Source organism: Chelmon rostratus, chromosome 3 (genome assembly GCF_017976325.1).
Source record: "Chelmon rostratus isolate fCheRos1 chromosome 3, fCheRos1.pri, whole genome shotgun sequence".
In the NCBI taxonomy this organism is placed as follows: Eukaryota; Metazoa; Chordata; class Actinopteri; order Chaetodontiformes; family Chaetodontidae; genus Chelmon; species Chelmon rostratus.
In genome coordinates, this window is record NC_055660.1 from 26976161 (window position 1) to 26990450 (window position 14290).

The 14290-nt window shown below is 40.6% G+C and overlaps 1 protein-coding gene across 1 annotated transcript in view; it reads left to right on the plus strand.

The window, feature by feature from the left end:
• Positions 1–14290, plus strand: part of sorcs3 (sortilin related VPS10 domain containing receptor 3) — a 185787-nt gene that overhangs the window by 156741 nt on the left and 14756 nt on the right. The window contains exons 18-21 of the mRNA XM_041965059.1: positions 627–798; positions 8587–8773; positions 11286–11419; positions 14104–14227. Coding sequence (XP_041820993.1) covers positions 627–798; positions 8587–8773; positions 11286–11419; positions 14104–14227 — 617 coding nt within the window. The remainder of the gene's footprint in view (positions 1–626; positions 799–8586; positions 8774–11285; positions 11420–14103; positions 14228–14290) is intronic.

Below are 14290 nucleotides of genomic sequence, written 5' to 3' on the forward strand. Positions count from 1 at the left end.
ACACAGCATCAAGCTTAAGATTGCTAACATTAGCCACTTTAAGCTACTGGTCATACTGAACTATGGAAGGCTGTAGGCACAAACTGGTTGAGTGTACTGAGCTTTCTACTTTATTTGTAGGATTATGTTGTTTCTTAAAGTGAAGTGTTAAGTGTAGGATCTGAGTACTGCTTCCACCACTGGCAGAAACTACTCAGTTCACTGCAATACACCGTGTAGGTTTACAGACCATTTACTTGAATGGGATTTTTTTCTGTCTTGTGCCAGCAAGTTGTGCCTTCTGTGTTAGTGTTGAGGCTCCCAGGGGACAAACACCTTGAAAAGCTTAATCACAGTGGGAGTGTTTTATTCCCCACCGCTGTGATTAAGCTTTGCAAGGTGTCTCAGCCTCTGACACAGCCTGTGTTGTCAGTTGTCATCCAGTCTGTTTTCGCAATTGGAAGGCACAGCGGCTGTACTGACAGACCACTTTGCTGTGTCTAAAGCACAAGATCATGCAGCGTCAAGGGGATTCATTGAGAAACTAAAGGAATGCGCAGACTCCAGCAGATTAAACTAGGAAAGGAAAAAAATGGGACAAAGTTAAGGAAACTCTCTCAATGTCATTTTTTCGGTCTTTCAATAAGGTACCGTAAAGTGGTTTTGAACAACTGCACTAAAGGAGTTAAAGAAATGTACACGGCCAGAAAGCAGCAGTGCCCCAACAGACCTCCTAAAGGACTCTTGCTGACCACCAAAGACGGCAAACTCACCGCTAACCTGGGCAGCAACGTAACCTTCCTGGTGCATCTGGATGAGGTGAGAGCACGACCAACACTCAGTACGACAGCTTTGCTGATCTAGCTGTGTCTCCAAGGCGCAGACTTATTCTGACGGGATTTCGTTGAAGCTGCATTATTTGATCTTTGGCCACCAGGGGGAAGAAACACCCTTTGACTAGCTGCGTTTCCATTGCCCCTAGAAATGCGCAAATCCTAAATATCGCAATAAAAAAATGGTAATGGAAACACCTAAATTTCGAAAATCCTCTCAAATATCACAAAAACATTTTTACGCTCTCCTGAGGTGGTTTTTCAGACGTGTCAATATTAAAGTGTATCGCAAAAGTGTAATGGAAACACTTTTTTCGCATTTACAAGTCACTGAGGTCGCGAACTCCCCGTTTCGGGCCGGCCGCATGCAGTCAGATATAACGTCTTGTCAATTTTGTATTGTATTTTGTATTGAATTATAATTGTTTAATTATTGTTTTCTGGATGTATGTTCAAAGGACACCTCAGTAATTCACAGTCCTGTATCTGCTGCTGCTCCGCCAGTGCGAGCTGACGCTGTCAGAGCGAGCCTCGCGTAATAACAAAGTGATAAATAATAGGCCATTAAAATCAGTGATCACTCTAAGTCACAGATCATTTCTTTATTTCATCTTCAGCATTTGTGCATTCCAGTATGTGCAATCCTACAAGGCCATGAGCATGCATGTGCTTTGTAATTGTAAGGCTTTGTGTTACGTTTTACCGACGCACAGCACGCACACACATCTCGCGGGACACCTGCAAGTCGCATTTGAACTTTGCCGAAATTTCAGAAATATCGCTTTTATTTTGCGAACAACTGTAATGGAAACGCAGCTACAGATACCATATCTATGCCATATAACTTATTTTAGCGAATGAGTCTGCAACAAATTTCCATTATTAGGCTATATCCAGCAGATAAGGCACTAATCAGCATTCATTTGAAAATCTCCAATATTCACTCTTCTTTTAGCTTTGTTTTGGTCTCCTGCACTATGCACCACTGTGCTCACCAGCTTGTTGCTAACTGTCTGTCCACAGTCCACAGAGCCAAACAGCTGCCTGCTGCACCTAGAAAGGAGGTTGATGAGAGCAGTGAGAGTGTACCAAAGCAAAGCAAAGTTTCAGTTTGTGTAACTAAAGCAGTGATGGACACGGAGCTGAGTTTTTGACTAAAATACACTGTAAGATATAGTTTAGAGAACCCTGAAGCATGAATGCTGAAGTTCGAGTGAGTCTGGAGATTCCTTGGGAAGCCTCGTTCTAAACGCCCTCTAAAGTTTAATAGAGTCAAATGACTCCGAACCGCCCACACGATTCAGAAGTTCTGAGCCAGAGGCAGATGTAAAAGACCTCACCGGAGACCCTGTTAGTCAGTGACAGCCGATGTGTTCTGCCAGGCTACCTCATCACTCCAGAACTGCCTCGCGTTAGGCAGGCAGAGTGCGGTCCATTGATAATAACTGCAGGCTTTGGGGCATCAAAAACAGGAGTGTTTTCCTGCCACCGCAACTGCTCAAGGTAAGTGTGTGCACCCCCCCCAGGGTCTTGTCCAGGCCCAGTTGTCATATTACTGTGTGATAAGTTGAGGAACCGAGGACTGTTTCTTTCATCATGAGGGGGATTGTCTGATGGAGAGGGGAGGGGGTGACAGAGGAAGGGGGGTGGGTATCAGAACGATGTGATAAAAGAAGAGAGGGGTGGGGGTAAAGAATCCTTGTAGCGTCAACCCTATTTGAGGAAATTCTCAAGATGAAGTCAAAGTTTAATTTATATTCATGAAGCCTGCAATGGCTGTATTTCTTCGGGAGAGCAAACGCTCTTAAATATTTAATGTGCAGAAGGCTCACATCCACATTTGAAAATAAGGAAGAAGTCTAAAAAAAGACGGACACATGTTTTGGGATATGATAAGATCGGCGCGAGCACATGGTCCGTTTTCCTCATCAGAGCTGCTTTTGTATTTGTTTAGAAGCCCGTTATGTAACACAGTAATCACAGCTACAGATGGTGCTTCGCTAAAGTAACTGACTCTCCACTAAGTGGTTGGCAGGGAAGCGATTGGCTTGCGCCTTGATGACATCAAGCAAATCTCAAACAATTCATGAAGAATTGAACTGCTGTTCCACATTTGGCATCAAAGGAAGGGGACAGGGAATATTCACACTTGCATTTTCACTTTATTTTCTGTCTGCCACTTTAAATGGTTTGGTGTTTACAGCATACGGTGTATATCAGCGTGGTGGTGGAAAGAGAATTTCTAGAGGAATACAGCGTGGAGACATTTTTCATGCACAAATTTGATATTTAGCGAGTCTTGTTTAAACGGCGCTTAGGAAATGCATGAGCTTCTGTTTGCTCAAAACAGAAATAACTGCATGACAGCAAATGCAAATAGCTGCATGTTAACGAATTGACTGCAAGGAATATGTCATAGCTGCACCTGTCGCTCGTGGAAAACTGTAAGTCTGCACTGACCGCTACTGTCAACAAAAACTGATACTCAAAAACTGAGCCTGGTGCTGCATCCAAACCACATACGAACAATGTCCTAACATATAGGTCACTGCATGTCGCATGTAAAAAGGTATTAAATAGCTGACAGCGCCCTTGCCACTATTGAATGTGACTAAATTTGTAACGACCTGAAGAAGTGATTCTAGAGTTACAAACAAATAACTCTTTGTTGTTTTTAAAGGCTGATTTTTTGATTGATGCATTGATTAATTCCTGGTGTTTGTGCTGGTTGCACCGCTCCCCTCCAGAAAACAGCAAATTGTCTTTACACTTCTTTTACGGATTAAACAATGAGATATAATGGTGAACTAGTGAGCTTTACATGTGTTGGTCGGTCAATTTTTTATTTCTTTTTTTACATTTGTTGCATTAGTTTGCCCAGTTTCCAGCATTTGTGCTAAGCTAAGCTAACCTGCTGCTGGCTTAATATTTAGCCGACAGATGTAAGAATGGGACCAATCTTCTCATCTAAACGCCATCCAAACTGACACTAACCTTCAGCGTAATCATAGGATTTAATATTTCTCCTCCAGATTGTGGAGAATGATTTGAAACTGCCTTTATATCATCATATTTCATTGGCCTATTTTATTTTTTTATTTGTTTATATACATTTTAGTATATTTCAGCTGCTGTCGGTTCATTTCACTGGTATATTTGATTGTTTATTATTCATATATTTTTATTGTCTTAGTATATTTTCATTTCTGGTATGTTTTTATTACATTTACAAATATTTTTACTGCATGTTGGTTTATTTTATTCTGGTATCTTAATTTTATATTAGAATCTTTCTTATCTTTCTTATTATCTTGTTTCTAACATGGGGGTTGCAATGCAAATTTCATTGACATGCCATGCTCAATGACAATAAAGAAATCTTGAATCTTGAATATGGGTAAAAGTTTCCAGATTCGTTTTAGACAGGTCTTCACTTTTTGGACCCAATAATGGTGTTTTTTTTCCATCAAATTGACCCATGACATAACTGGCATTCAAAATGATTTACATGTAAACACTTCACACTGTTGCGACTACATTATTTGCCACCATAATAGATTACAATTACAAATATAACACCATTTGTTTTCTGTTGAGGTACATCGAATTTGGACTCTTGGCTATTTCTAAAATCCATGGCGACGACCCTGCGTGTTGCCAAACTGCAGCCTGAAAAAAGCAGCATACTGTATGTACATCACATTTTGCTTTCTGTGACTGATTCATTTCTAAATCAACAATGACTGATTGAATCAGATGGTGATAGACAGTGAGCGCTGACTTCCTGCCCGTGGATAAACTGGCTCCTCTCTAGGTTCAGTGTTGTCATTAATCCGATTTTGGCTTCACTTGCCTTGGCAATGCTCAACTAACTAAAGCTTTGCCAGTTCAGTGCTTAGGTTGGAGACACTGGTGAGAGCACGCTTCATTTTTGTACTTCCCTCACAGAGACACTTTTCTGCACAGAAATTCAGAGATTTTTCAGCAGTTATTTTAGGTTTTATTATAGCTTTTTAATTATCCCCTTAAGGTGGGAAAACTTGAAAGGATTTATTTATAACTATTAAACTCTCTTAGTAAGAGTTATTTATTATTAGTCACTTAGTGTTCAGCTTGATATAGATTTGTGGTCTTATTCCCTGTTCCCGTTTGTGTGTCCGCTGCGTAGCATCCCCAGTTCAATACTCACCAAATGGGTTACAAGTTCAAAAGATTCACACAGTGGCTCCTTGGTTGATACAAGCTCCCTGTGATCTGCCTAACAATTGTTTTGTCAGTGTGAATTTTTATCAGCCGCTTCTCTGTTTCATACTCTAGTCACATTTGGGAGAGAATGTTCTCCAGTTGTTCTTACTCGTGTTATCGTTTTGAGAAACTTATTTCAGCCCCAGCGGAAAAGCTAGATGGAATTTCCTGCCGAAGAACATTGTGATCGAACATGACAGGCGTGACTACCGAGGATTCCCAGCTAACACATTTGCTGCTGCGCTCATCTCCATGCTCTGCAGTCATAATATTACATGTCTGGCTATTAGCAAACACTCGGTAATGACAGAGACATAAAACAGTAACACCTAATTCATTGCTTGTCTAGTAATCATTCCAGTTTGATAGCAGAGTTAATTGTTTATGGAAATCAAGAATGTGTCAAAATGTTACATTCAAAGCTGCGTCTTTTTTTTTTCTTCTTCTTCTTTTGGTCTTTTGGAGGCAACAGAACAAGCTGTGAACACAACATTTATGCTCTTATTATCACTTCACAAACAGTTATGTAGAACATGCATCAAACTGACACTAGGAGGAGCAGCAGGTTTGGTTATTAACAAATATCAGAGATAGTTATTGATATCAACAAAAATGATTAATTGGAATTAATACTTTCGGGACCACCCTTGGATCAGGGTTTGATAACCAAACCAATACATCTTTTTAACCCTAACCCTAAGATATATGAAATGATCAATTCATATTTGTATTTCTTTTTAAATGATGTAACTATATTTTCTACTGGAAGTTAGCTTTTATCTATATGTCGTGCATTAAATGTATTCTGCATTTTGCACTGTCCCTGGAAAAAGTTATAAACCCCATCTGACAAACATTTGTCTTGTTGGAAGAGTTTTTTTTTTTTTTTAGATTTATTTTTCCTCTAGCCATTTCATCTTCTTGTTTACATGTGTATGACAGCACGGTTAGTCATTAATTATTATCTAAATTCTAAACAGTGCACACTTTTAATCATTGTTTTGAGTATACATTTCCATTTGAATAAAATAAATGATCACAATGTTCTTCAACAAGTAAACAACTGAACTAAATTTAAATGAAACCATTTAATTATTTGCTTGAATATAAATAGTTGCTTTCCATGGACAAGAAAACCAAAACAATGACCGAAGGAGCTAAAAGGCTCACAAGAGCTGAGGGTAACCTTTCACAATACTCGCTGCTGTTTGATTCATCGTTAATATAAAAACTACTGATTTGTGCAGCTTTAAACAAAGGCATTTTACACAAGATGCTTTATTCTATTGCATAGCAATTGTTAGAATCAGATTTCTTTTCTCACCCATGGTAACACTTATGAAAATACAGCACAGACTCGGCTCTGTGTGCTGTGGAGACAACCAAACTGACTATCCAGAAGTACTCACAGCAACACTGCCTTTTGTTGTCACCCATCACACTGACATCGTGGTTTCAGGTTTGACACGCACCTGAACAAATGCTGGCCCCGTGTCTCCAAACCCTCGCCGACCCGTACAACGGCGCTTTCATTGCGAACCAGCACCGAAGTCCCAGCCTCGAGGCCGCAGCCGTGATGTGTTTGGATCTGCTCGGCCCTGGGAGATACACGCACACAAAGAGTGACATTTAGAGGGACGGGCCAGCATCAGTCTCATGCAGATTAGTGAATCCCATTGTGGCTGATATAGAGAGCAAGTGTGAACACAGAATGGACAGCAGACACAGAGGAGGGCTGAGTGACACGGGCGCCACCAAGCCCGAGTCCTGTTTCCACGCCAGCTCATTACAGCTCTTAACAATGGCTGCACTGTCAAACCCGGTTCTCACTGTAGCTGCTCTCTATTCTCTCCAGCCACTTATCGAAGATATCATTTTCCAGGCAAAGTGACATGAAATATCCCCAGAAGCCCAGAACCGAACCTCCCGTGCTTTCTCACTCAAAAGCAGACAAAGGAGGGACTCAGGTAGCGAGGAATGGAAGGACCAAAAGAGCAGGAAAATGAAAATTAACAAAAGGCGTATTTATTTTGTTTCATTGTGTGTTTTGGTGAAGCTGCTAATGTAGTGTTACAAATGGAGCCACAAATGGTGAGAGCAGATTTGGTCGCCGTGGCAGCTGGAGCCACCAACGCTTGCGCTGTGTGCTGATCCTCGGATAGCGCCAGATGTGATTCCCTGAGGAAACCGTGCAGGCAGCTGAAGACTCACACACCATGCAAAGGCAAACATGGAGGGGTGGTGTGCATACTGTATACACAGATGCACACGGGCACACTCACTCAAAAATTCTCTCTCCTCCTCTTCCTCTGACACACACATTTGTATGTATTATATATATATATATATATATATATATATATATATATATGCAGCAATACAGCTACACTCTTTTAAAATGAATGATATTAAGTAATGAAGTAACTTTGCCATTAAGAGTTTAAGGACGCAGCACGCTGACTGACAAGCATGTAGCTCATTACAAATCAAAGCTGGCTGTAATTATTTTATTCATGAATTCACTTCTAAACAAATCAGCTGTCTGCAAGGACTCCTTGAACAAAGTTTTGTGAATTTTCACTAATTCATTAATGTTTAACAAACTTTGTTTTGCAAATGAATATTTGCCATATTTAGAAAAAAAAAAACACTGACAGAGCACTGACGCCTGTTTTATGAAACGGATCGTTTTCTGCTAAAGTTGTCAGACAAAACTTTTGAAACCAGCAGTACTGGTGGACGAGAAATAAGAATAATACAACAATACAACAAAAATAATTATCTAACTATGTTATTATATCTAAGTACTATAATTATATAGTCTAAGAATAAACTTTGCTGAAGATGAACATGCAATGCCAATGCATGAAATGAAGAAAAATCACACTAAATAACGATAAAACTGCATTTCTTAATTTCTTACAAGTGTTGTGAATGTTGCGTTAACCGTTCAAAGATGTGGTTGCAAAGATGTGCAACTTATCTCTAAACACACAGCTTTCATTTTTGGTTCTTCAACTTTAACTCCATCTCTTATTGCAAGCGTAAGAGCTTTCAAAATTCCTCCAAAAACCTTTCGTTTGTTGGGTTTCACTTACAACATTTTGTCATCAAGCACAGATTTAAGGGCACACAACACTGATATATCACCACCATTACCAAATTAATATGGCGAACAGCTATTAAATGACACATCCAGCAGTTATGGAGGAACGTTTGCGCGGCTGGATCAAGTTTTAGGAAATCATAGGCCAAACTTTCTTCATTCTTTGTCCTTTAAAACGAGCTACAGAAGTCTTACCCATCATATGTGTCAGGAAGCTCTATTTATTCCTGGCGATGTTTCAGTGTCATTAGACCACTCACCGTGCTGCACATTGTATGGACTATACTGTCATTCCCTGCAGCCTCTCCTGTTCGGCTTGTTTTCTCTGCGCAGTAGTTCTTCCCTTTCAAAGATGATTGTGTTTGGTCCCTTCACATGAAAATGTGCTGTCAGTGTGCAGTGTCCTGCTGTGCTGTGTTTCAGGGCGACTCTTTGCGGACCAACATCCAGCTAGATTTCGGCGACGGTACGGCGGTGTCCTACTCCAACCTGAGCTGGACTGAGGAGGGAATCAAACACGTGTACAAGTCTGCTGGGATATTCCGTGTCACAGCGCTGGCAGAGAACACGCTGGGTTATGATACCACGACACTCTTCCTGCATGTCACATGTAAGTTCTGCTGCTGAGCGCTGTCCAGATGAGAGACGAGAAGAGCAGAGACTTTATTGCCCCGGGTTTTGCCTGTCAGGCCCTACTTTGCTAGTGAATGTTGTTGGGATGGTATTTTGGGGTAAAAAACATTCAACCCTTGTTTACAGTCACAGTTAATGCTGTAACTGCTGAAAAAAAGATGCTGTAATTGAGCACCAGACAACACAGTAAGGCACCGAGCTCCTTGTAGTTCAGACATAACACAAAGGCACTGTGTATGAGATGTCTATAAGAGGAAAATAAAAATGATTTTAATTAGGGTTGCGGTTTGTTGTTAGTCATTTGTATGTGTTATACTGAAACAAACGGTGTCATTCTGTTGTAAATTCAATCTCTATGAGGGTTTTAATGCTTGTTTTTTGTTTACACTGTGCATTATGGAAGATGTAGTTCCTGGTGCAGTTGAATTGTGTTCTACTGACAGGTATTTCTATTATTATGTCCACCCGATTTACTTCAATAAAGGTAGGCTAAATAACAGAGACACCTATCTGTATAAGTCAGTACAACAAATACAATTGAACAGCATCACCAGCTGTAGCCTCCAAAATGATTGAATCAGCACCTCTCTAAAACACTTTTTTCTTTTCGCTGTTGGCTAGCCACGTCTTGATATTAAAATGCATCGTGCCATTTCAAAATTACTAGGCTTTTTTTGTTTTAAATTTCCACCAATGCTTCACAGGGAAGACATAGATCGAACGTGAAGCAGCAATGCCTTCTTTTCATTTGTATATTTTATGGTGCCTAGCTCCAGGTGCTCAAACATGTTCAACTGAATGACAGCCACACTGTTGAGCCATGCTAAACTCATCTGAAGTGAACTGCACTGACCTATACACAGGATTACGTAACGCAGCAGCTGTGATAAACACAAACAACTTTTGGGAGAAAGGTCATAACAAACTTGCTTATGCAAGGTTTCACTGGGGGCAGAAACACAGGCTGAGAAGTGGGCCTTTAAGGCCACTGCAGCTAATTGCCAGTTATCTGAGGATACAACACCAGAACAATGGCTTTTTCGCTGATTTTACACAGCAGAATACGCAACAAATTACAGGATCGTCATGCTTTCCAGCTGTATTCAAACAGCTATAGAGCAGTGTTCATTTTTAATTTCCAAGGGAATCGGATAAGGCCCTTTCGTGTTTGTCTCGTTAGTTCCTCTTTCATTAATTTCTTAAGTCCGTTTTAATTGAACCTGTTGCCATCCTGATGTGTCAGCCAGTGTGAACTGTATTTCTGCTTTTCTGATGGGAATCATTTTAGCTGGATTTATTTTACAGTGTAGGTGATGCTTTCAGCGGAAATGCCAAAAACTACTACAATGATTTCTCAGCTGAACATATTTAATACCAAATGACTATCTCCTTCTCTCGTTCACACACCCACACCCACACACACACACACCCACACACACACGCTGAGCATCTCAAAGTGGGGATAAAGATTAGTTCTGGTTAAAGAGGATGAGCGCTAACAGAAGCCTCCGCGAGACGAACATCCCAGACCGCAGCACTACACAAACCTTTCGTTGGAGTTTTTCCACGGAAGTAGTGTATTACATCTGTCCGCGGCGGGAAACTTCATCCCTGAGATTAGTGTAAAGCAGCCAAGACCCCTGTCAGGTCCTATTAGGTTCTTAGTGGGGAGGTTCGCAGCATTACCCAGAAGGTATCATGTCAAAAATACATGATGGCGTCAACATATTTAGAATGGGATTTTTTTAGGTGGCATCACCTTAGTTACAGTCCCACCAGGACCTTTGAAATCTTCCGCTGTCATCATCTGAAATTGTCAGACAGCGTTAGAAAATCATTTGATCACCTGTCATTTTAAATTGCTCGAGCCAACTTTTTGGTGATCAGTTGCAGGGGATGAATTTGCTGGTTGGCAGGGCTATAAATCAAATGTGTTCACAAATAACTGGTCTGGACAGACTGTTCTGGCCACGATGTCTCCCAAAACTTAGCTTTAGATATTTAGATAAGCAAGTTTATAAAGGAATGTGATGTTGCTCGGATGAACATTTTTATCAACGTCCTGAGGAAATTTGTTTTTAGATGCAAAGATTGTCTGACATCCACACACACACACACACACACACACACACACACACTTCAAACCTGTTGGAGTTTTAATGTCCTACTCAATTTCCACCTACGAGTCGTGTGTTTACGTGTATAAATGTCAAAGACTGACAATGGCACTGATGAAATATTTGCTGTATTTTATGTAATCATTTCATGTGAACATCCAAATTTCGTGACATTTGGATCATTCTTTCAACAGATAAATGAGATAAGGCCGATGCTGTTCAGAGAACTCTGAGCACACTCATCTTAAAAAACCTGAAACAAGCTTTCTACTCCATGGAAATAGGATTTGCGATCTTGCCAATATTCTTTTTCCAAACTGAATGAAAAACACAGCCATGCCTGATGTCAACTCTGTGGTGTTTCTGTCGTAGGTCCAGTGGAGCATGTCCAACTTCTGGCCCCCTTTGTGGTCATAAGGAACAAGGAGGTGAACATCACAGCAGTGGTCTTACCCAGCCATTCACGTACTGTCACTTACTTCTGGTGGCTAGGCAACAATACTGAGGTAATTCTGCCAGCACAAGGCTCATTCAGACACATTTCAGTCTTAATGTCTATAGCATGCTACTAAATGTTGGCTTTTATCTGTGCAATTCAATTCATATACTGTATAAAAGCTAACCGTTATCATTCAGTCATTTCACCAGGTAAAACATCACTTTGTGTGATGCACTGTGCAGCTCTTCTCTTGCACGCCATGCTTTATTTCACAAATGTTGTTTCCGACTTGGTTCAAGCAGCCATCATGCACTTTCATCCAATTTTTCAAACTAATTTTTCATCAGGACTAAATTTCCCTTCAAGCAGCGAGCAGTGCCGCTGCCAGCCTGCACTCCACAGGCTGCTGCTATCCAATGAGCTCATCACACAGCTAAATAGAGAAGGTCGTAGCTTAAAATAGAGGAAATGGGAACGGGACTTGATCAATATGGCATCTGGTATCATAAGCGTTGTTTATTGTCCAGTACCGAATAATCAGGCTTTGAAGCTGATGTTGCCCCCGTGCTGTTTCTCTTTATTGATCAGTGTTCTCTGCTGCTGAAGAGTGTAATTAAGATTCCAGCAAAATCAGCTTCTGTATTGTTTCCCTCACTGTAGTTTGTTGCAGAAAGTTGAAAAAGTTGAAATATCCTCTAAAGCAAACATCCACCTTCACGAGAGCCGACACTAGAAACACGCCCTCACGGCCCTGTCTCCATGTAGCGTTTTCTTTTGGCAGAGAGTGCTTGATGAGCGTGAGAGGTGAGATGGAACAAAAAATCTGTTATGATAATGTTTGTCTGACATATTGTAAAGCTCCGGATGGACAGAAGCCCTCAGAGTGGCCATGAAATTGTTAGAGCGCTCTGAAAAAAGACGCTGGGTGCCGCGTACGCTCTCTCCTCTTTGGAATCGAAAAAAGACACCGGCGCTCAGAAAAAACACCCCACAGGACCTAAGAGTCTACAGCCAGCTAGTTAGGCAGTTCCTTGTGTGGTCTTCGGGTCAAATTGACCCGTTTCAAATTTTTACAAGAATAAAAATGTTACAAGTATACATTTGTTCTACCTGAAACTCCATGGCCTTAGCTTATTTTCGGTGATAAACGTACAAATAAAAAAAAAATAATTGAGCACACTTGCTACTATACCCCACACATTTACATCTTTTATATGGTATTTGGGTCATTTTGACCCGCATACATAGATGTGCACACACTCAGCACAGAGAAGCTGTCTGATCCCATTTTCCTGCTCTTTTGACACTGTGTTTGGTGTCCAGGAAACCAGGGAACACGAGTGGTGCTAGATATGTCACAAGGCCTAAGTGGTCACAACATTACCTTTGACAACTTTTTCACATCGCACAACCTGAGACAGGAGCTTCTCAAAAGAAAGATGACAATGGTTGGAACAATCCACAAAAATAGGAAGGAGAAGTAGACAACCTCAACAAGCTGCTGGCCTGCTACAGCTGTCAAAGAAGAACACTGCGATGGCCACTTGTGGCACGCATACTGCTAAGTTTTGTGATAGATAGATAGATACTTTATTTATCTCCAAGGAGAAATTTGCAAATGATGATGCATGTGTTTTGTAAAGAGGTATGGTATTGTTTTACTCACCAACACCCTTTGTTGCAAGAATCATGCCTCACTTGTTCATTTGCATTTTATGAGATAAAAGTGATTGTTGAAATTCAAGTTCATGACAGTTTTCATTAAAAAAAATGTAGATGAAAATATTATTTCTTTTCTTTTCTTCAGAGGTATGCATGATTTGACAGTAACAGTGGATAGTAAAATTCCAAAAAACAAATCAAACTTCCATTTTTAATTGTGTTCTCGTAGGGGTGATGCAATAACTAAACATATATGTTGTCTCTGTTGTTTGTAAATTTCTCTTTGGAGATTAATAAAGTATCTATCTATCTATCTATCTATCTATCTATCTATCTATCTATCTGAAATTGAGATAAAGGTCATGTATGTTAATGGGTTATGAAATTTAATTTTGATTTATACTTGCTTTTAACACCCGTAATATGTCCCGGGTCAATTTGACCCGAGGGATACCAGAGGGTCCCAAACGCGAAGACCACACAAGGGTTAAGAAAATGAAAATCACTCACTCACTCACAGCTAGCTGTATTTAGACACTGCTAACATGCTGATGATTATCATATTCACCAACTTAGCTGAGCATGTTAGCAAGCTAGCATGCATTAATTAGCAGCAAACACAAAGCTGCTGCTGAGGCCGATGGGAATGGTATTGGTTTTGCAGGTATTTGGTCATAGACCACGAAAGAATTGGACGACTCTCTCCCAAGTAATTACAGTTCATCCGAAGGGGACGTAAAGGTCTGTGCAGAATTTAGTCTCAATCCTTAGGACCAGAAAGATGAAGTCTACAGATGCCACGGTTAGCAGACTTCATCTTTTTGGGGACCATAAATTGCTCTTCAAAGTTCCATGGCAACACCACCACCCTTAGAGCTGTTGTCAAATCTTCATCTTCTCTCAAACCAATCACAGTTTTTGATCATCTAAAAGTCACACCATTGTTGAATAAGGAAACCAACAACACACTAATGAAGGCGAGATACCTGAAATTGTTTGATGAAAGAAACACGGTGCACTGGAAAAGGGGGGTGCCACGTGCTTGAGAAGGGTGATGTTGTACAGCGCCTGTACCTTTTGTGCTTGCAGCCATTGATAACGCTGGACGGGAGCATCTCTTACACCTTCCCCAGTGAAGGAATGCACACCGTCGCAGTTCAAGTGGCCGCAGGCAACACCATACTGCAGGATACAAAAACCATAGCAGTCAAAGGTCAGTATTTGTTTTCTATTTGTGCTACAGGTCTGTACAGCTGCCATCTTTTCAGTTCTATAA